The sequence below is a fragment of the Triturus cristatus genome, chromosome 9 (assembly GCF_964204655.1).
Source record: "Triturus cristatus chromosome 9, aTriCri1.1, whole genome shotgun sequence".
NCBI classification, from domain to species: Eukaryota; Metazoa; Chordata; class Amphibia; order Caudata; family Salamandridae; genus Triturus; species Triturus cristatus.
Window position 1 is genome coordinate 50546011 of NC_140592.1, and position 24428 is coordinate 50570438.

Sequence of the window (24428 nt, forward strand, 5' to 3'; positions counted from 1 at the left end):
TGGCTTGACCAAATTTCATGAAACCTTCCAAATATGGTGACTTTTTGTTGAGACTGGTACTGACAGGCACTGAGTAAAGGCACTTCCTTAATTAGAAGGTAAAGTAGGTAAAGAACCTGCACTCCTCAGCAGGGATGCAGTGTGTATAATGGGAGAGTATCAGCACTCCTCAGCATGGGTAACATATTTGTAATTGGAGAGTACCATCTCTCCTGATCAGGGGTAAAATACTTATAACATGAGAGTACCAGCACTCTTCTGCTGCAGTAAAATACTTATAACGGGAGAGTACCAGCGCTCTTCAGCTGCAGTAGAATACTTATAACGGGAGAGTACCAGCACTCTTCTGCTGCAGTAAAATACTTATAATGGGAGAGTACCAGCGCTCTTCTGCTGCAGTAAAATACTTATAACGGGAGAGTACCAGCACTCTTCTGCTGCAGTAAAATACTTATAACATGAGAGTACCAGGGGGGCGGAGCCAGGCCGGCGGCCAAGATGGCCGCCCGGGCTCCCGGCTCCGTCGACTCTCTCTTTTTGCTGCTGGACCTAGCTGTCGGGGCAGCTCTGCCGACACTCTCCTGGATGTTGGAGAAGGACCGATTTCACCGAGAGTCGCTCCGGCGGCTCTCCGAGCTTCAGGGACGAAGATATGCTTCCCGGTCGGTGTGGCCTACGCGGGTCCCGGAGCCGGGACCTCACGTGATACTGTAGCCGGTGGCGAGTGGAACAACAACGGCCGGGAAAACACGGTCACCCGCGGGGGCGCTCGAACCCGCCCTGAACAACATCCTAGCGCCCATTGCTGAGTGCCGTCCCCTCATGCCGGACGGGCCCACCCACCCGAACGCTGCCTCGCTAAATGTGGACGTGTGACGCTGCTCTGTGTCTCTCTGCTGGAGATTGGTACGACCCGCTAGCTGCTGCCTGTATCCCGCGATTTGGCGGATCGGGGCCGATTGCTGCATGGCGATTTGGAGTCGTTCGGATACACTGGATGGCGCAGATGAGACCTCTGGGGGGCAGTTGCGATGGCTATCACAACGGGTGCCACCGGGGAGACGTCCGGATGGCACAAATGATGGAGGCTCTAGTGTGAACTCTGGTGGCTTTAATGCTGTGCGCCCCATTTGGTAGTGATACCCTCATGGAACCCTGCCCGCCCGAGTCGATGGCGATGCGCATTTCAAAAGGAGTGTGGAGTTCGGAAGCCCCTTCCCGTGTTTTGGAAGCACAGCGAGTGGGTTTGGTTCGCATGGCGATTAGTCCCCGGCATAAGTGGAAGTATGAGAGAGCCTGATGCGGTATTTTCACTGTGTGCCTTTGCCTGGTGACTCCCTCTACGATCTGTGGTATGTCCCGGATGGGTATCTCTACGGGACCCTATACGTTGCTGATGAGTGGACGTTGGTGACTGGGGTCTACTTGATCGCTACAAAGGGCATCGTCGGAATGGAACTTGGTCCATGGACTAATGGAGTGTTCGGGGATTCCATCGGATGTGAGACTGTGGGGACTCCTTTATTGCCCTCTCCCTTGTGGCAGACATCGTCGCGCAACCCATTTAAATTGAACTGCCTACTCTTCCTGAACCGGACTATGTCTTGCTGCGTGGGAGGCGGTTGTGGGCTGTGAACGGCTGTGCAATGTGTCGTGTCCTGGCGTATTGGAAGAACTCCTACTCTTCTTTGGATATCCTTGTCTATTGTACTCTTGGTGCTTTGTTGGCTACGTTTTGTGTGGACTGGGACATGTTTCTGATAATGGCCGGGTGGGGCTGGGTTACGAAATAGTGATTGTTGAGTCGATGGGTTCCTCGGCTGTCCTGCAGCGGAACGGATATACCTGTAAGTTACGCGGAGGGGCCGGGGGCCTGTACTGGTGAACCCCCCAATATATCTTTCTCTTTTATATTTCCTTCTTTTATATTTCTCCTTTCTTCTATATTTCGGGTTCCGTACACCGGGCGACAGGCACGCTGTTAAGGGGGAGGCCGTAGCCATTGGCAGAGGTGCAGGGTGGGGGGTTAGGGGGGAGGGGTACTACTGTTCTTTCCTTTTATGTTCCTAGGGCCTCTTTCTTATTCTTTGTCTCTCTTGGCTTTCTCCTACTTCTCCTCTTTCTTTTTTATTTCTTTTGGGAACTGTCTCACAGGTTCCTCTCTATACGTCCTGGTATTACAGATTACAGGGGTGGATGTTTCTTTAACGTTTTTATATTGCAGCGGGCATGAATCTGTATTGGTGGGCGAATTGTATAGCTCATTGTCTATCCTGTTTAAGGTGCGTCACCGCCAACGTCCTGCCTACAGTAGTCCCGCCTGTGAATATCCTGAGCTGTGGTAACCCCTGTCCTTTGTATTATTGGATTGTGCGGCATTAGATCCTGTTCTTTCTTAAAACTCTAAAAGAAACCTCTTTCATCCTGGTGCCGATATGGTACCGATACTATCCTGAGTTACGACGGGGCATTTGGGAGGCGGGTTGTTGTACTCTTGTGGATTGACTGATTTGCTTTGATCGACTCTGTACTACTGGCCGACTGTGATGGTTTCAGGCCCGGGTTTGTAACTGCTTTATGTACCAATAAAGGTTTATAAAAAAATAAAAAAAAACATGAGAGTACCAGCACTCTTCTGCTGCAGTAAAATACTTATAACGGGAGAGTACCAGCGCTCTTCAGCTGCAGTAAAATACTTATAACGGGAGAGTACCAGCACTCTTCAGCTGCAGTAGAATACTTATAACGGGAGAGTACCAGCACTCTTCTGCTGCAGTAAAATACTTATAACGGGAGAGTACCAGCGCTCTTCAGCTGCAGTAAAATACTTATAACGGGAGAGTACCAGCACTCTTCAGCTGCAGTAGAATACTTATAACGGGAGAGTACCAGCACTCTTCTGCTGCAGTAAAATACTTATAATGGGAGAGTACCAGCACTCTTCAGCTGCAGTAGAATACTTATAACGGGAGAGTACCAGCACTCTTCTGCTGCAGTAAAATACTTATAATGGGAGAGTACCAGCGCTCTTCTGCTGCAGTAAAATACTTATAACGGGAGAGTACCAGCACTCTTCTGCTGCAGTAAAATATTCATAGTGATAGAGAACCGGCACTCCTCAGCAGAGGTGCAACACTTATAATGGAAGAGTACCAGCACTCCTCAGTGGGAGTAAAATACGTATAATGGGAGAGTACCAGTACTCCTCAGCATGGATGCTGTACCTATAATTTGACAGTAGTGGGACTCCTCAGCAGAGGTGCAATGCCTACAATGGGAGAGTACGAGCACTCCTCTGCAGGGGTAAAATATGCATAATCGGAGAGTATGAGCACTGTTCAGCAGGGGTGCATTACCTAGGATGGGAGAGTACCAGTACTCCTCAGCAGGGCTGCAGTACTAATTATGCAAGAATACAGTACTTCTCAGCATGGGTGCAATGCTTCTAATGGGAGAGTACCGGCACTCCTCAGCAGGGGTAAAATACTCATAATCAGAGACTACAAGCAATTCTGAGCAAGTGTGCAATGCTTATAATGGGAGAGTACCAGCACTCCTCAGCAGGTGTGCAATGCTTATAATGGGAGAGTACCAGCACTCCTCAGCAGAGGTAAAATATGCATAATCGGAGAGTACCAGCACTCCTCAGCAGAGGTAAAATATGCATAATGGAAGAATAGCAGCACTCCTCAGCAGGGGTACAATGCTTATAATGGGAGAATAGCACTACTCCTCAGCAGGGGTGCATTACCTATGATGGGAGAGTACCAGCACTCCTGAGCAGGGATGCAGTGCTTATAAATAGAGAGTACCAGCACTCCTCAGCAGGGGTGCTATGCTTATAATGAGAGAGTACCAGCACTCCTCAGCAGGGGTAAAATACTCATAATCGGAGAGTACCAGCACTCCTCAGCAGGGGTAAAATACTCATAACCGGAGAGAACCAGCACTCTTCAGCAGGGCACAAATATGATAATGTGAGAATAGCAGCCCTCCCCAGAAGGGGTGCATTACCTATGATGGGAGAGTACCAGCACTCCTCAACAGGGGTACAATGCTTATAATGGGAAAGTACTAGCACTCCTCAGAAGGAGTGCATTACATATGATGGGAGAGTAGCAGTACTCCTGAGCACTGATGCAATGCTTATAATGGGAGAGTACCAGCAGGCCTCTGCAAACAGTTATGCGGTGATAGTCAGTATCACCACTTTAATATTTCCATTTCAAACACTGTTGGAGGAAGTTTCTTATTGGGGTCGCATGCAAACCTGTACCATTGGACCCTGACCTTACAAACCCCACAACATTGATCCCTTCATTGGCCATTCTGCCCAGAATTAGGCAAAATCAACATGAGTATATTATGCCGTCTTTACAAAGGTGTGGTGCTTGTTGCATAAGACAATATAATTATTGATGAACACGTTTAATTATATTTACTAAAAATACAAATAAAGAGACCTTATCTTTCACCGCTGAGAAAATAACTACTGTTATAAACAGATCCAAAGCAATTCTCCCAAAAATCATCAGTTGGAGGATAGTCCTGGTTATGATGCAAAACTAAAAACCACTACAATTCACAAATTATGCTGATGGATATAGCAATATCTCTCAACACCCCCAACTCTCTTCCCCCTTTCCATCCCTCCCAACCCTCCATTAGAAATGCACAGAAAGCAGTGAGCTCTGGCATGGGTTTTAAGTTTCGGCTACAGCGCCCATGCGTTCTCAGTGAAAGGTATTGTGAATAAAAAAAAGCTTAAAAACAGACTTAGAGCTCACCCATACTTACCAATACTTACCATTGGTTGGCTCCTACGTTGCTGTAATTTCCTTGCTTCTCATTGGTCAGGGCCCGCTGCTGCTTCCACTTTCTCTTCGGTTCTTCATCCCGTCCGGGAAGTTTGGACCATTTCCTGTCTCTGCGGGCAGTGTCCGTCCACTGGGCTGCAGATTGGAGAGGTACTTTCTTATTTTTAATCCAGCACTCTTTGAGAGTTCCTGTGTTTGCAGGCAATCTCTTCCCCTCCACATACCTCCCCCCCTCTCTCACAACATTGTTGTTTTCTCTGTCCTTCTTACCCCTTCCTGCATTGATGTTGCCTATGTAGGGTTTTTTGCAGTTTCTTTTTACTTTTTATTTTTTTATATATGGCACAAACTCGACCCAAACATACTGGAGTGCTTTACATGAGCACCAGTTACATTACACAAGGACACATTCATTTTTGGTAGGCATGGGGAGATTAAGTGATTTGCCCAGAATCACAGGATGTTGAACTGACGCTGAGACTCGAACCTGGTTCCACAGCTCAAATGTCGGCAGCTCGGGCCATTATGCCATATCCTCTTCCTCTCTTGCATGACTGTGTGAGTAAGGGTGGCTTCATGAGAATTCAGTTAGAGTCGTAGTGATACTGGAGAAGCATTTTCAGGGCATTCTGTTTTGTTCTTTTTAGGTCTCAGCTAGACAGCGCATGTGTGTCTCGAAGAGACATGTAGTATATACTTTGTGGGCTTCAGCCTGCCCATAGGCTTCCCATTTGCTATCACCATCGTCGCTCTCGTTATCTTTTTCCCCATTTGTCCATAGCATGTATTTGTCATGCCTCTTCCTGTGTTTAGTCCTCCCCTAGAGCATGGACCAATTACACTATCTCTCCACTGCTTTCATTTTAAGATCTGTTGGAGGAACTACTTTTTATTTGTTAAAGAGCACTTAACACAAGTGCTTGTGTTTTCACTCACTGCTCTAACTCCTCAGTAAACAGGCGTGTAAATCTTGTTTACATTTGCTGTGCATTCAAAGACCGAGGTCAAATGCCAGACGCTGTGTTCCAAAGGCGCTTGTTTAGCTATTTTACATATGATTGCTGTACATCAACACTCAGGTGCGGCATCAGTATGAGATACTTGTAATACTGCGTGCCCGTGATTGACTTTCAAAATACGTGGCTAAATCACACTTCTATCACTTTTATTTACCAAGTTTATTTGGGTGCGCATTACAAACAAAATCAAGTGAAGCAAAGCCTTTGTTTAAGTGCATGAAGTAAAAGAAACTCACACGCATTCATAATTAAATGTAATGTTGCACAAGCAAATCAAAGTTAAATACTTTCAACATACTGTGTTTCTTTTTTATTTTAAAATTTGCTGGTGCAGCATTACTTTTAATTCTGAGTGCATGTGATTTAATTGTAAAATATACGATTAAACAAAGGCTTTTAATCACATGATTTTCTTTGTAAATATATACCTAAATAAACTATTTCCATTGCTGTGATAGAAGTGCAATTTATTTATTTATTTATTTATTTATTTCAATTTAAGTACACTATTTCTGTTGCACTGTATATTTTATGAATCCTGTTTTGTAAAGTAAGGATTTTCAAGTCAACATGGGAGACGTAACAAAGTCATAATACTTTTTTTTGTTTTTTAAGTAATCTCCTGTAATACGAGTGAGTCTTATCAGAATTGTCATCTCTGGTTACCCTGAAGGAGTCTTGTAATAACAGTCTAAAGAATGAGGTTGCCTTCATAAAGTTACTGATCACGCTCTATACCAATAGTTCTACTTTATTCTGCGTAATTTACAGCAATACATGGGCCCGAAGTTTGCTGTGAGGTGAGGCACGATGAGGTCCCCCACCCTGCTTGTGCTGTGAACACAAAACGTGTTGAATACAGTTTGCGGAAGTGGCTCTGGTCCTCTAGTCCAACATGGACGCCATGGTCTGTGGCTGCCAGCTCTGCAGCTCTCTGGACCACAGACTCGTTCTGCAGCTGGGAAAGGGAGCACGTAGAATAGACAGCGCTGCCACCAGGCTTCAGAGAGCGGACGCTGGACACAAGCGACTCAACCTGAAGCAATGGCAACATCTGCCGCTCTTTCGTTCTCAACTTGTGGAAAATGTTATTGTCTTCTTCCATGAGGGAGTGTCTGTCAGTGGTACAAGGGACATGGACCAGCACCTTGTCATATCTGCTACTCTCGACTTCACCAATCCTTCTCCCATCCCATGAAGTAATACGGACACTCTCTGAATTGCTCTCGTTTTCGGGGATGTAGCTGTGGAGAACTCTTTGGAGTCGTGGGGTGCGGGAAGCAGAGATATCATTGGCTGCAAGCTAACAACACATCAGAGTCTGAAGAAGGGCTAGTGTTTTTCCGCCTGGTGTCCACATGTCCAGGACAACATCACCTGGTCGCACACCACGAGCCAAGACAGGCATGACCGATACAGCATCCATCAGATAATATGAAAGAATTCTACTTTCATCTGGCTCAGAGTTTTGTATTTTCTTGTGAGACTCGTAGATGAAATCTTGTGCATTAAGAAGCTCCTGAATCACCTTTTCTGTCTCTCCAAAATTGTTGACGAGCTCCATATTTCATTCCTGATAAGAGAGTGATCCGAATGGAGGGCCACTGGTCTCTAAATTGGACACTGTAGTTCATGTCAAAGTTCTGCAGCTCCATTTTAGCATGAAATCTTCGGCATGGTGGCAGCCCATTTCTTCTTGTATTTGTATCGGCAGAATGTCATTACAGGGACGCACGCCCTGAGTGTGCACTGACACTCAACCAACGCCGCCGCCATTTCCATAAAAGTGCAATTTAAGTGTATGTTTTGGGTGCAATCACAATTAAAAATGTTCCACCAGCAAATAAGGGTACAAATAAATGCAATGGTTTGCCAGTGCAACATTACTTTTAATTCTGATGTACTTTTAAAATACTTTCTTAAACATTTTTTTTTAAAAAAAAAGGCTTTACATCGGTTTCACATTTCAGGTTTCAGACATGCGCTCACATAAAGCTTCTATGAAATACACAGAAGTACACGCTTATATTTACATCTCCCCATGACACGCTATGATATCAGGCCTGTGCGCTTGATTTCAATTTTCACAACCATCAGATTAAAATTGACCATCACATGGAAACAACATTGACTATTTTTTATTTATCAACATACATTTCATTTATATACCTTTTATTAATGTCTTTCATGTGATGGAACATGAAATGTATAGTGGAAACAAACATACTTAGAAGGAACATATACATTGTTTTATGCAGGCAGGAAGACCACAGTAACAAAAAACAGTTGCTTACTTTATGCCAGCTAATGTAAATAACATTGTTATTACAGTGTAATTACATCATGCCATTTGTAAACGGAGAACTGCTGTGGAGCCGTCGCTTCTCTATGTCGATGCGTGTCTGCTGCTCTGCTTTCAGTGCTCCGCCCCCGGAGGGGCGAGGGCACATTGCACGCTCCGCCGGTGATTCTGCCAGGAGGGCAGGCCTCACCTGGCACTGAGTGCGCATGACTGTGCTGATATGCCGTTAGAATTGACAACGCCTATAGACATTAACATTGACAACGCCTATAGCTCTTGGATTGCCGAGAACTATTGGCTTTGTAAATGCTTGTTTGTTTTTTTAGTTTGCAGTTGCCATAACTTGTTTCATTTTGCAGTAAACTTTCATTCATTGTACCAGTGCATCAATGGAAAGTAAACTTGCTTAATGGCCCAATCAAACAGAGCCGCGACAAAGGCCACGGTGTTTCATTCACATGAACATAGGGGCAGATTTACAAGCCCCTTGCGCCACTTTTGCGTCACATTTCCCATGTTAAAAGTGACGCAAAAGTGGCTTGTAAATCTGCCCCATAGATTTTAGTTTCTAGCCTTTCTTCCTCCTAATGGTGATTAGATGAGTGGCTTGACTTGAGTACAAATAAACATTTGTTGTAGAGCGCAAAAAAACATTGAGGCAAATGTTTGCTTTACAAATACACGTCCTCATACGTGTCAGCTGCGCACGTGTACATTTCCAGTGAGCTTTAATTATTGCTTGCGCTGATGAATTTCCACTCACAGCAGAAAGATTTGGACTGCCGAGGAAGCAAATAGCATTTTTAGGTCTCGCCTGACCCAGCGCATGCGCTGCTCTGGCGAGACTTATTGAGAGGGCTCCAAAAAGTGCTACCAGGCCAGCCTAGAGCTACAGTGCATGTCCGCGGGCGCGCGCGCGCCACACTTTACCGCGATTACTTTCGCTTTAGCGGCCGCATGGCCACCTTGATGTTTGCACGTGATCGCGTCACTTTCACGGCCGCAGGGCCGCTTGGCATAGCCAATAGGTCTCGCTTTTGGGACCTTATAAGTATTTAGTTATGCAACTGTTGCATGGCTAAACACTTATAAGGTCCCAAAGGCGAGACCTATTGGCTATGCCAATGCTTGTTTCTCTATGTGTTTGTATTTGCCATGCATCATTCCTCTAGAGTGAGTCTAGACTACCCCTGGGCAAAGCACATCTGAGTGAAAAATCTGTTTTCATAGCACTGTCACCCTGCAACAAGGCACCCAATATGTGCTGGTTTGATGTGGTTCTTTTCTAGCACATTCACTGTTCATCCTCTTTTATTTCCGCTGCACTTTAACAGACCGGGCCGGACTGGCCGTAGCAGGCAGCATCTTTTCCCCAGTGGGCCACCAGGGTGGGGCCCGGTTTTGGACCCCTGGTGGGCCACTTTTGTAACTGGGGGCAGGTTTTGCAGCATAAATGCAATGTCAGGCTCCGGTAACAAAAGTGGCAGAGGTGAGACGGGGTGGTTCTTTCTACTAGCGCCCCAAGGGTCCGGCCGCGGGCCGAGCTGTCGAGCTGTTTGCCAGGGCCGGTTCGGTTCCAAGGCCGGCCGTATCGAACAGTTATTATATATGTTTTTTTATTCGATTAGCAACCACTGGTCAGGTAAACGCATTTCACTGACTGTGACATAAGTATCTCGAATGTGCTCTCTGCCTCACCTCTCTCTTTTTAATTCACTGCCTTCTTCCTGCTCCGGGCAAGCGAAGAGTCAAGCTACCTGACCTAATGACCACCTGAAAAGTGACCTGCGTGCACTTAGAAACCTCAAAACTGCAATACTTTGCAAGCAGAATACTTCTCGCAGCATGAGTTGATTAGGACATCCATTTGCATAATTAAACAAGCATTGGCAAAGCCAATAGGTTTTGCCTTTGCAGTACCTTTGGGCGGCATCAATATATTTTTTAAGACGGGTTGCTGTGCAACTTGGCTTAAAGTAAACAAAAAAAGTGCTGTGACACAGTTAATGATGGTCGCACCTTAGCGTGTTGTTTTATTTACTTTAAGCCATGCAACATCTTTAAAAAACATTGACAACGCCACTAGGTGTCTCATAAGCGAAACCATTTAGCTTTGCCAATGCTTGTTGGTCATGCTCTGCTCCCAGTGAAACTACATCTGGTGTTGGCTGGTCTCTACCATGTCCAATGAGAACTGAATGCAGTACGTGCCCTTCAGCCCCCAGTCTGCACATTCCTTATTACCTTAATCATGGCCTTGGGCCCTGAGCACCAGGAAGTGGGAACGTTTTTTAACTTCTCAAATCTTAGTAATTTACATGGTCATTTGATAGTAAATGTCAACTTATGACCTCACCCATATAACTTTATCTCACCTTGACTTAATTAGCATGCAACTTCCCTTCATCCACCTTTAGTTAACATTTCAGTTTTTGCTAAGTTAGCACAGCTTTGTATTACTAGCTCAAAGATATAAGCAATCCAAAAATGTTTTTTCTCCTGCTGCAAACAATTCAGGTATGTAGCAGTCCCGGGAGAGGGCATGCCCTTGTGTGCAATTCATATTGGTGTAAGTGCAGAGTTTGGGTTAGAGCGAAGACCACGGATTCGGGTTGTAAGGTAGAAAAACACGCTCCTGTGACTAAATACAGTACTTTTTTTCTGGGAAAGGGGGATTTTCCAACTCTCTGGCAAGTGTTTTGTTTCCCACTGAGGTTGGGCTGTGCCCTCGTGCCCTCACATGGCCCCACACAATTTGTTCATGAGTGTGATACCTTGAACCACAGTTCGTGACTTGCGAAGCATTGCATCATTAGATGGGGCCATAGTGAAAATGTTCTTTTTTTGCCAGGTAATCAGATTACTTTTATATTTCAAACTATCTATTATGAACTGGCATTGGAACATATTGGTCCAGATTTACAAATCATCAAGGTGGCCATTTATATTGTGGTGATTGTCTTCCAGGCAGGTGAAGGACATCACTTCCACCTTCCTGGCTGAAGACCTCCTGCCATACTAAGTTTCTCCGCCAGGCAGTCAGGGATCTCTCTGCCCTCAGTGGGGTCTTCACTATGGTGGTTCCATTGGTGGCAGTGAAGCTTTGCTAAGTGGGCGCCATGTTTGATGCGCTCGCTTTGCAGCATTTTTTTTTCAAGAATAAACTAACAAAGCGGAAGTTAATTCTTAAAATGTAAAAAGATCCATGCGCCCGATGCGCAGGGGGGGTTTTCCCAATGTGTGGGGTCATTGGGCAATTTCCCTCCTTAGGACTGCCATACAAGGGTAGAGAAATTGAGTGACCGTCGTGCTGCCCAAAATAGGGTGGAATGACCGCCACTATGACCAGCCGGCCCTGCGGTTGACACCACAAAGAGCTGGCAGTTGTCCTTGAAAAAACATTGGAGGAAGATAGACTGAGTTTCTCAGGTTTTGCTTGCTAAATTCCCACAACTCCCAATTTGAAAATCAAAAAATAACTAAAAAAAAAATGAATGATGGCAAACAATGAAAAACTAATAAAACTGCTGGGTGTTGAGATAGTATTCTACAGCAAATTAAAATTCACTAAGAAACGTACATAAAAGAAAGCTAAGGTTAAGTTATAACACCATATTCCTCTGAAAGTTCCCAGTCGAGATTACCGCACTACTGAAACCATTACACACCCATGGCAAGCTCTAATGCAAAGAGATGTGGATGATGTAAGGTGTGTTAGGGCCCGATTCACAGAACTAACGTGAGGCAAAATCCTATACTTACTACTTTTGGTATTCGCAGAAGTTAGGATTTTGTCTTAAGTTTGTCTTAAGACAAACTTAAGACAGACTTAAGACAGACTTAAGACAGACTTAAGACAAACTTAAGACAGACTTAAGACAAACTTAAGACAGACTTAAGACAGGCTTAAGACAAACTTAAGACAGACTCAAGACAAACTTAAGACAGACTTAAGACAGACTTAAGACAGACTTAAGTTAGGATTTTGTCTTAAGTTTGTCTTAAGTCTGTTTTAAGTCTGTCTTAAGTTTGTCTTAAGTCTGTCTTAAGTTTGTCTTAAGACAAACTTAAGACAAAATCCTAACTTCTGTGAATACCAAAAGTAGTAAGTTTAGGATTTTGTCTTAAGTTAGTTCTGTGAATCGGCCCCTTAGAGTAGAAGTAGTGATGTTAACCATATTTGGCCGATTTCAGAGGATTTATGATTTATTCCATTAGTGGAGGTCCCCTCAATATGACTCACAGCTGAGTGACCTGTATTTCTCCTTCTCTCCCTTCGCTCCTCTGGGTGGATCTTCTTGCAGCGGAAATCACTCCTGTAAGCGGCGTTGGAAATCTGCGTATAATTGAATCAGCCGGGCAACGTATAAGGATCACGTGGACCCCAGTGGCAGGAAGTTCTGGCTATAGGGTGAGCTGGCGACTGGCCGAAGGTAAGCATGGGTCGAATCTCCAGCCCGCATGATCCCTTCACTTGCATTTTTGAAACAATTCATTTAGAGTTTTAAGGACTTGTCTTATAAAATGACAACAGTATAGATGGGGAGAATACAGTCGTCGACAATGTCAGCTAAGGTAATCCTTTCTACATTCTTCTTTGATATAGCCCTATATTAACTCTCTTAAATGTTACAAAAACACAATCTTGATTTTTTTGACAGATGCATCCATTGGCCTTTCTGTGGTGCAATAAGTTTTCAAGCCATATTGATAAGATGTGCAAAGTAAACATGACTTTTTATTTTTACTGAGATGGAAAAAAACAAATAATTAGTTTTAGACTTGCCCAATTTACACAGTTTCAGTTGAAGGCTGTGCACAGCGGGTATTGGCTCCCAACAGGAGGTTGGCCATGAGCAGTGGGGATTGACTGATGGAAGGAGGTTGTGAGCAATGCAGTTGGAAAACTTCCTTCAACACCCAGACAGAGTAAGGGCCGCCGGAAGAAGGACATTACAGTGCCTGGCCTGTGAGGAAGATGTCATTTTTTTCCCCAATACATCACTGCCAGGAAAACCCTAGTGGTGAGGGAAAGAAAACAATCAATGACCCTATGAGAACATGTCCAGGTTTTGGCAGTGGCGTAGCTACTCACTTTGCCGCCCATGGCGGTTCTTTCCTTTGCCACCCCACATGGAACAGCAGGGGGGAGGTTGCTGGCGAGTCCTGTGTTTGCGCCCCGCGGCGAACTCAGATAAGAGCAGGGGAGGGGGGCCGCCGCCCCTAAAACTCACGCCGCCTGGGGCGGACCACCCACCCGCCCCTCCCTTGCTACGCCACTTGAGTGGGGGGGGTACTAGTTTATAGTTTTTCTGAAACAAACTCCCACTTTGGGAGTTTATTTCAGAAAAACAAAAGTGTTTGAAAGGTTTAGGGATCGGCTTTCAAAACCGACCGAAACAGCAGTTCATTTGAATGTACCGGCCGCTGGGCTGGTGGTCATCTCTAACTTTGACGGACGGTAGTCTATCAGGAGGGTGGAGGAACTGTCCTTCAAATGCTAAATCAGGCCCTTAAGCAGTTGACGCATCTAGAACTGGGCATGTGAGGCTTGTAACAGCCAGTTAAATGGTTGATGTTGGAGTGCTAGAGCCATCATACCTTTATTCAGAAATATAACAAAATATTAATTTCAAATGGCAGTAGGTCTTAATTTATTATTCTATGGTTAAACCTTCAAATATTTTGGCAATAAAACGTGTACTCAATCTTGCACTCTCAGGTTGTACATGTCCTGAGAGAAGGGAGTAGTGATTACGTGGGGGCTTTAATATCAAGATGTGGCAGAACATGTGGGTGGCGTAGTCTACGCAACGACGCTCAGCTATCCGTCGTTTTGGATAGCCTCCAGCAGCTTCCACACTTATATCCATCAAAATGAGATGAATACGTGGTCATACCAAGGTGCCCTGGTTGGGTTTTACAGATTGTGGGATTAACAAGATATGTTGTTGGAAAGAATGCTTCGCCCCCTTTGTAGCTGAAGCAGCTCCAAAGATTTTGATATGTCGGGAGCCATTTTTGAGTGACCATTTCCCAGCTGAGGATATATCTTGCAAGTAGACAGATGGGCACCAGAAAGCAACCAATCCAGACCCTGTCCTGAAATGTCTTTTTTGATCAAAGCTTATGAGCTGAGGCATCATTTCATTGATATTTAAGACTTGAAGACTAACCATTTATGCAAAAGGTAATATGTCCCACTCCACCCATCAGCTGTTGTGAGCAGGTGATGTGTGGGCCACAGTAAAAAACAGAAATGGGTAGGACTACCCTCAGGTGTATTCTGCTCTGAGGCTGCATAAACCCCGCATCAGTCTGAGATAATAGGTAGGGCCACAGTACAGAGAGGCGTCCCATTTGTATAAACTGGACTTTTGCACAGTTCACCTTTAACCTGGACTATTATTAAGAGGGTTTGTTTCCTATGTATGTCTTGATTTGTGCTGCCTGTACCTAGATTAAAAAAAATATGAGTTTGCACATTTTTGAGCATTAAGATGAAGACATTCCTCTTCCAAAACGTTAACCAAAGCTCTGCATAATATATATATATACGCAATATTGCTTTTTGATGTAACTCTTACATGTCCTCTGACCCTTCCGTAGCTAGCTTGAATGATAACAGGTCACATCATTCCTGGTACCTTATCTCCTCATTCCACTGCTCCTCTCCATACCCTACGACGGTCTTCTCGTGGCACCTTCCCTCTGCACACCCAGACGTTCCTTTCCTACTGTTGTTCCTCCCCCAGATCTGCCTCTCCTGATTTCCCCCTACTTCTGTCAGTGACACTTCCCTAGCTCCTTCTGCCCCACTGCCTCATTCTGTCAGCCCCACTTTACTTCTGCCCTGCCCTAGACTGCCAGTCCCTTTAATGCCTCTCTGCTCTAGTCTGTAGGCCTGTCCAATGTTTCTGAAAGGAATGAGGCCAAAGCAATGCGGGCCCTCTGGATGCTTCACCTATGTTTTTAAAAGGTGCCGTATGCATCTGTTTCTAAGTGTTAGTTTGAAAAATCTACTTCTGGTAAAGAGACACTATCCAGCGCCATCTTTTGGGATGTCTATGTAAGTCGCCTCATTATTACTCAAGATGGCAGGCTTGCTGACAATTAAAAATCTATACATATATTTTGCTGAAGGAGTGCATAGCTCTGGAAAGAGTGGGGTCTGGGTTATGGCTTCTTCGCCCATCCCCTTGTGAGGGCCTTCTTCGTCTACCTTTCCTAATCCCTTTTTTCTTTGCTGTTGTATACCTAGGCCCGTCTGCTTCACATTCTTACACCCTTATGCATCCATGTGTCAATAATTTGCCCCGTCCCCAGTTTGTGCCATTTGCTGTCTCTTAATCTAAATCCTCGGACACTCACTGTCACATTTTCACCTTCATTTTTCCTCTGTCTCAATCAGGACTGTCTACCTGTCATGCTTTCCACTCCCAACACCTGGAAGCCTTGAGCACACTTCTTCTGCCTATTCCTCACGTACTGCCCTTGTCTGCCTTTCCTGCTTTTCTTCTCCTCTCTCCAGAGTACTGAGGTGACCTACAGTTCCTAGTCCAATCTCTTATTTTCTCTTTTCCCCTTGTTCACTACACTGCTCTGGTCACCAGTCTGACTCCTTTGAGCCCCCAAGTAGTTCTGCTCACTGTAATTCATCCTCTCATTCAATAAACTCTCTGCCCCCACACCATCAGTTGGAACCACTCTCCCACTGCCTACCTTGACTGTTGCTCTCAATTTGCCCTCACCACCGAATAGGTCTGTGTGCCCCACCCACTCACCCCCACCTTACAGTGCCCTGCTTCACCCCCTTTCACCTGCTGTGACATCATTGTCTGTCTGCCTCACATCTTCCCATCAGTTAGTCCCAATTTTCTGCTCCCTTCCTTATCTTCCCCTGACCCCTGCCGCCACCACTGCGCTGGTCTGTTTGTCCCATTCCTTCCCGTCCACCTTTGTATCTTCAGCTTATTCCTTATCTCTTTCCTCAGCCTCTCGGTTCATCTGTCTCATTTCTCTTCATCTATTGGTCCCTCTCTTGCGCTTCCCGCCCTGATAATCCTGGTCTCTCTGTCCGCACCTTCTTCCATGCAACAAAGAGCTTTCTAATTCATGAAACGGGGCCTTGAAGCCAAATCTTTTCAGGGTTATTTGAGATCTACCTTTCTTGATTGACTGACCCTTGAATTTACTATTGTCTTTCTAACTCTGTATCACAAAAGTGCCCCTCTTCAGTGAGAGGCTGAGGACAGAGGTAGGTGACCTCAGCAGAGTGATGAGTGTTCTGGATTCAGTAAACCAGGTCCAAGTCTTGTTTGTTCTTTCCATCTGGCAGGTGGTTCGGAGATAACTCGGGAGATCGGTGGGGATGCCTCCTCCTACGAGATCGGTAGTCTCCAGCCAGGTGGTCGTTACTTGATCCGAATCACAACCCTTCTCGGAGATAGAGAAAGTGAACCAGTGTCGATCACAGCCACCACCGGTAAGTGTGAGGTGCACAGCAGAATAACATTTTGCAATTTGGGAAGGCAGAAGGGGCCCTGCCTATGCCCACAGTCTGACACTTTCCATAGACTTTTATAGTAATATATAGTAAGTGCCTGAGGATGTTCACCTGTAAGCCCAGGGCTTCTACACTCAAACTGATAATGATGACCGGATACAAGGCAGTGTTTCTGTGGTAGACAATTGTTTGATTGTTACAAGTAAAAAAGTTCAATAATGATAACTAAAATACAAAATACTACAAAAAGGTGCCAAAAAGCAACACATGGTTGAAAAAACTAGTCTGCGAGCAGCAGAGAGGAACTTCCAAATAACAAAATGTCATTTTTCCTGTGGTTATGAACATTCTAGCACCAGCATGTGGTTCTGAAAAAGTGCAAAGTGCACAGCTACCACATTATATCCATAACGCGTATGTGATTTAACTGCAGGGTGACATGTTAGTGCAATATAAAATACTGTAACAACAATGTTATGTTATGGTATGGTATGTTATGGTATGTTAGGTTAGGTTAGGTTAGCTTAGGTTAGGTTGTACCATGCCACTAGTATTTACACTGCATATTTCACCAACTTGTATAGACTCAATGTGCTTTTGGAGACCAGCTGTCCCTTTTGCACTGGCAGGGTGTTCTTCATTGACTTGAGTCTTAAAGTTCTTATATCATTGTGTTTGGTCAGTGAAGGTCGGTCTGTTGCATTTAGTATTTAGTGGTGGTTACTGTTGTCCAGAGGTGTGGTGACAATGTGTCCAATCCTGCCAGGACTCATTATAGTGTCATTTCTATGTGGTTATGGTTGCCACTTATTTATTTCCATGGTGCTGTTTCTGTGCCAGGCTCTCCCTATATGTTTTTGTTTAAACCCACACAGTCCAGTGTTCCCTCTTGGTAACTTATTTGTGTTATAAATGAAGAAATAGAGTTATTTATTTAACTAAATGTCTTTGGGGTTACTCCTTAGCCCAGTTACCACCAGTCACCAACCTCCGAGTAACAGAGGTCCAAAAAGATGCTGTAACGCTGACGTGGAACCCAGTGCCGGGCGCTGTCAATTATATCCTATCGTGGAAACTGCCAACCGGTAATTGTCAACATTTTAATGTTTGGAATATTCACCCAATGAAGATATTGTTGCAAGGGACCTTCCTCCAGATGTTGTGGAAATCTCTGAGCACAGCTGGCTGCTGATCTCTGTTCTCCCTCATCCTGTCTCATGGCTTCTTTCCTAGAGCGAGAGGAGACCCAAAGGACCCTGTCCGGGTCGAGGAACGTCTACCAGGTGACCGGCCTCCGACTAGGGCGCCAGTACAGCTTCTCCATCCGCCCTGTGTATGATGCGGGGAGGGGACCAGAATCAACCATCACAGAGCGTACAGGTGAGAAAGATGGATGCAAAGTCAGTCCACATGGAGGATAAGTATTGCCCAATGTCAACATATTGGACGCGTTTGTTTGTATCCCTCGCCTGCCTTTTCACTCCTGTGTGGAAGGGTCCCAATAACAACATAGACAACCTGAGCCTTGGTCTCGTTGTCTACGATGCCTCTTGGAACACATACATGAAAAACTTCCCTTTTCTTACTAGTCACACATCTACAGTGCTACATACTATAAGAAGCAGCAGCTATTTCTATTGAAACATCTGTACTTTCTTTTCTTAATATTGGTAGTTTGTGATGCCAGAGTGTGCCTGTAACAAGAATATTACATCAATACTCTCTGGTAATAAATCATTACGAGTACAACATCATAGTGTCTTCTTCTGCGACCCCAGCCCTGTTGGGTTTGCGACACCCTCACTCAGTAACCTCACTCTCTGGTGGAGGGCGGCCTGTCACAGCTGCCGGAAGAAGTAAAACCTGTACCAGACCAGACACACTGAGCGTAGACTGCAAAGTCCCCAAATGCTTCTCACTGGGGCAGCTTAAACCCTAAACCCACAACCCTCTGACAGTTAAACACCAACGCTGTGCAGCCACAGATAGGCTTCCACAGAAAAGGATTGGCCGACCACTGATCTCAGGTTCTTCCGCCCCTGCACCTCTGGAAGACCTCAGAATAGAAACACGAGGGGCAAAGGTCCAAGGTGGTCCCACCCCAAGTGTACACTGTGCATTCTGTCCTGTACAGGCTGTGCATTCTGGATTTCCAATAGGGCCAACAAACCTAGAAGTCTCACAATGCAAAAATAAACAGGCCAGGAAGAGCTACTTATACATTTCCTGCACAAAATGGAGATGATGGGGGCTGATATATTACATTGGCAAAAGGATAATAAAGCGCCTTGGTGCACCCTGAACACATGGAGGCGCTTGGTCCGCAGCCTCGTTTATCAGTATTGCCACACAACTTCTTGGTGACGTACAATATACATGTAATGCACTTTTGGAAGAACGTTATCCCATATGTAATACATGAAAAGCTGTAACATCTCTCTACTCCTGTACCTGGTTTCCATATAACATTCTTGCTGTGGTATCAATATTCACCTTTTATAACACAATTACATCCCTAGTCTGTTGTAATAACTTATTACGGTTAAGTTGTAACATCAAAGGCCTGCTGCCAGAGCCTTTCAACAGTCTTGAGCTCAGGCTGAGCACAAAATCAATTGGCACATAACACTTGAACGATGCTAGCTTTTCAGATGCCTTACACCTGCACTTTTGTATCCAGTTCATTCATTCACTAGCTATAAGGAGACATTTATAGCACTATGTTTAGTGATTACATTGCTGTTGCCTGTTTGATGCTACCCCACTAAGCCAGGATTTACCATGGTTTGCATTATGCTGCTTTAAATATGTTTACAATGTGAATACTGTGTTTATTTCACAGTGCCAATCCACAAGTGTTCTGCACATCTGCAACGGGAGGATCTCTTTACTCAGAAGCAGGAGGCCTATTCGCAAAGTCTTTCCAGGAGCCAAGTGCCTTATTATGACTTTGGCGGTCCTCCAGCTGCGCCGCCAGTGCCGTCTGCTGGAGAACCGCCAAAGCCGCGGTGCGCCCGCCCGTTGGATTACGAGTGTGATCCTAGTCGGGAGGCGATCTGATGGCAGGGGTCTGTTAGGCACATACAAGAGCCTAACATGCAGCCCGCCGCTGTGAGACCATCTGCAGCACGTTCCTGCACAGTTTGGCATGCATGTCACACCATGCAGGCAAAGGGGTGCAATTATAGGGGGCACAACATGTGCCCTCCTGCATGCACGTCCAGGCCCAGTAGCAGCCAGGGATCCTGTTAGTGCCCCCTTAGTTGACTTTCCGCCAACTTTTTCATGGCAGGCTCACTGCCATGAAAAGGGCGGTGGACAGGGAACTCAGAATATGCTCAGCAGTGCCACAGCAGAACCGGCAGCCTAATCCTGCTCCTGACTCTTGCGCGACTGCTGCGGGATCGGGATCCCCTAGCGGATGCAGCGGTCCTGTGGTGGTTCAACTGCCACACTCGTAATACTGCGGGCAGGGCGGACCCACAGTGTGGCGATTGTTGGAAACAGACACAGTACTCATAATAAGTCCCTTAGTTTTGCAAGTGGATATGGCACCTACAAATACGTATTTTCCGTTAAATTTACAGATGTTACGCATACATGAGTGGGGTTTAGAAGGACATTTGGGGGGCATTTGACGGGGAGAGTACGGAGGTGGTCAGAAAATATCTATTTGTTAATTTAATTTATGAATGTTCACGAAAATTTCCAATGCATATCATAAACATATTTGAACTTTCAAACATTTCTATGTGTCAAAGGTGCAAGGAGTGTGGGCTCATGGGTTAATATTATCCATGTGCACAGGACATGCGGGTGTAGAAAGGACTTTCATGGAGAATCATTTTCCATGAAAAGGACAAACATAAGAAAGCTATTCTAATATTGTCTATAATTCTTTATCCGGCATGTGACATCATGATAATAGCCAGGACGCATGCATGTGTGTTAGGACGCACTTTTGCATGGAAAATCTGTAAATCAAACAGTTCTCAATCTCCACAATGTGTGCATCTGCAGATTTAAAACTATTTTCAAAAACGGGTCCTATGGATTTAAAAGAAGGTTAAGAAGTGGGGTGATGGTGTGGTTATGCATTTAATGAAATTATGTACCCCCTAATATTCAGTGACTTTAGAGAGACACCAGGCCATCGGCCTCTTTCCTCTATTTGGACACGGCAATCCTCCATATGTTGTGGGGGTATTTTATATGATTGCCGGTTTTCCATCTTCGCAGATAAAAGTTCAAGAACAGCAATACAAAACATTGTTTCCATGGCCGGACTGGCAATTCATCCCATTGGGAATTTCCCCAGTGGGTGGAGGGGCTGGATTCATTGGAGGTCAGTTTTTGAAAGGTCAGCAGCCACTGCCTCTGTGTCCAGCTCCCCAGAGATGTATGGCAGCAGGTCCAACGTGATAACGAGAGAGAGAATAAAGAGATAGGGAGGACACCTTCGCAGGTGATAGTGCCCTTTACAAATATGCATAACATACCAGGGAGGAACTTGGGGCGGGTTTGAATATTTTTGGGAGGGCGACTTTTGGATTCTAGTCTCGTCCTGCCTGTTTCCCACTAGTATCTCTTACCATCTTGTTCCAAGAAGCTGCTATCCTCATTGTACATATATTTTGTCCAATGACCAGTTCTAAAAATTCCCTTCCTCACTCATTCTCACAAGTCGCTGTGTGTCGCTGTGAAGCAGTGTTACAGGGAGCGAGAGTCCGCGCAGAGGGCTGCCGCCGCCGCTGCTGCAAGCAGGCTGAGAGCCGCTGAGAACCGCGAGCTGCGCCCCGCTGTGTTTCCACCGTAATTTCACCATCTTCTGCCGCTGGGGGCCTCCCCGGGAGAGGACGTGCCGCTGGTGTGGGCCTGCGGCGGACGCGGTCGCAGTCGCAGGTCACTGGAGCTGAGCGGCTCGGCCTCACGGGCGGGAGAGCACGGAGAGCCAGCGCGGTCCGTGGTCTGTTGCTGGTTTGCTGCAGAAGCCCCCGCCTACATTGTACTGTAGGCCACTGGGCCGCCGCTATCCGGAAGCTGTAGGAAGCTGGGGGAGTTGGGGGAGTTGGAACGCTGTTGGATTGAAGGAACCGGAGGAATTAGTGGTGGCGCACGGAGCTGGGAGCCGGGAGCCTCCCTCCACCTGCCTTTGCGCCTGCCTTTGCCTCTGCCTTTGCCTTGCTCTCCTTCCCTCGCTCCTCACACATTGGCACCAACAACAGCAGTGACAGCGACGGAATTGACCCCACTTTCGCCTGAGAGGGTAGGACAGAGAGACGGGGGACTATTCTAGAAAAACGGACTCCAATTTAAGTACGCCTTTAGACCCGACAGGTGAGGAGTGAGTGTGTTTGCACGAGTCGGGCCCTAGGGGATTCCCTGAGATTGAAACTGACAGAATCTGAATCTGTATCTGAGAAATCTATGAGCTACTGGTTCTTGCACTAGTTAAACAGATCCCAGGGGGGGAGATACAAGATCGCAATGAGCAACCAGGCATCATAAAGCCCTCAATAGGCTCTTGAATACGAACATAGATTAAAAGATTACAGATTGAATATTAAATTATTAAATTATAATCATGCGATCAGGGAGAATAAGGAAAACGATAATAAAGGCGAAGTCAAAAGCTCAACTCAAAGCAGAGAAAAGGAAAGCGGAGAATGTAAATAACAGTACTTTACAAGAGCAGAATCTTAATGAATCTTACGTGGACTTTTTAAAGATAAAACGCGAAAACTGGACATAACGGAGACAAAAGGAAAAAATAATGATAAAGACAACGACAAAGATAAAGATAAAGATAAAGATATAAACTCAACAAACACAAATTTAGAAAAAAGTTAGTCTCAACTCATCATTCCAACTATAGCCCCTGCATGGAATAAATGGGAAATGAATAATCCTCCGCCAATTATTCAAATTGTTACAATTTGCACACCAAAAAATACAACTAATGGAAACAAGGGAAACAACCCTTGTATTTACCAACCTAAGATATACACGAAATCTTCTTTCTTGAAAGACCCAACAACTGCAATTTTCTCAAAAACCAGTGTGTTAAAAGGCTTACAAACCCCTCTTTTGCCTCTTGAATCAAACTGTTTTAATTTGACACCTCAAAGTAACCCAGGAATGCAACAATCTATACCAGTTCAGCAAGGAATTACCGTTAAAACAGACACCAGGAACACCGAATCAGCTAGGTCGGCTCTTCAAATAAATAATGAACCAACAAAATTAACGGAGACCCCTTGTGCGAAAGGACTTCAAACAAATAATGTTATTACACAATTCGATATCCAATTCGAAACGGCAAGTAACATAAATCTGGAACATAAAAATCAACTGTTAACTCCGTCTACACAGGATACTTCGCCATTTTTTGACGATTTAAGTGAACTTGCCCATCAACTGCAAAATGAAAAACATGATAACATCGATAAAAATACACAAAGCCCACAAATTATACAGGGACTGGTAGTTGATATTTCACCTATGGCAAATATAAAACCATTTGTTAACATGAAGCCACAGGAAGACAAAACAACAGGGGAGTCCATGGTAAAACACCTACATGAGAATACAGTAAAAGATAAAAATTCAAAGGAAGTAAAAATAAAAGACATGGAAACAAAGGGATCCCCACTTAAATTAGAACAAAATAGGGGTCCAGGCATAGATCCAAACCAATTACTACCAAACCAGGCGGAAACAACATCATCTAAAAATATCCTTTCAGACAGCACCCACCAGATCTCACTTGTGGACAAATCAAATAAAAGCGATATGTCCTTCCTAGCCACGCAAGAATGGGAAGAAATGGTCGCTTCTTATGATCAAGATACAATACCAGATAAAAATTCTCCGGAAGATAAAACATATTTAAATAATAATATAATTTGGGAGGCAATGCTAAGCACAATGCAATATTCAACAGCGGCATTGCAGTACCAATCACACAAAATGGACCTTCAGCTGACAATTTTACAGGCCCTTGCTGATTCGACAGTGGGAATAGATAAGAAATTAGCTGGCCTGAATGATTTAATAAAGAGGGGCCAGGAAGGTACTTATGCTATACAACAAGTTAGCCAAGAATGCACATGTGCACCAATAATTGAAAAGCTATCTATACTACCAACTATATTAGGAGACTTATTACTCGACATAAAAAAAGTTCTCATCGATCAAACATTATTAAAAATCGCAAACACGACGGTTAAAGAAGTACTTTTATCAACAGATAAAACGGAAATTCTTGCAGATAAAAACTCTCCGCAAAAACAAAATGAATCTCAAGAGGAAAGCGGGCGAGTAGAGACCTTGGGAAATGACACTCTGGGAGTAAAAAATGTCCGTAAAAACAAAAGGAAAGGAAGAAAAAATAAACAGTTAAGTATAGGACATCATTCCTTTACTGATATCACAAGTGATCAACGGCTAATATCTCAAAATACTCCTCCACAAGTTTTGAAGTCAATTAAGAATAAACCACAACAAATAGTAACACGGAAAGATAGCCGCTCGGGAAAACTCATAGCTGTAATAGAGAAGCAAGACTCCTCACCAACCATTCAAAACCAAAGGGAAAGGTCAGAAGAAATGAAACGTAATCAAGATACATGTCCCCAAGGAAGACCGCCCCCTCAAAAGGAGGATACAAATCAGACCTCAAATATTCAACTTAACTCTCACGAATATAACGCTGTGGCTCACAGAAATAAAATCGATACGAACTCTGGGGCAATCGAACAACTAGTAGGGTCTAATGACCTAGA

At 44.8% G+C, this 24428-nt stretch overlaps 1 protein-coding gene and 1 pseudogene across 1 annotated transcript in view; one reads left to right on the forward strand and one right to left on the reverse strand.

Moving 5' to 3' along the window:
• The window catches only part of LOC146797369 (uncharacterized), a 401286-nt gene that overhangs the window by 16526 nt on the left and 360332 nt on the right, over positions 1-24428 (forward strand). The window contains exons 4-7 of the mRNA XM_085624372.1: positions 12443-12571; positions 16477-16623; positions 17610-17729; positions 17878-18024. Coding sequence (XP_085480498.1) covers positions 12443-12571; positions 16477-16623; positions 17610-17729; positions 17878-18024 — 543 coding nt within the window. The remainder of the gene's footprint in view (positions 1-12442; positions 12572-16476; positions 16624-17609; positions 17730-17877; positions 18025-24428) is intronic.
• Positions 6497-7612, reverse strand: LOC146797370 (5-cytosine rRNA methyltransferase NSUN4 pseudogene; annotated as a pseudogene).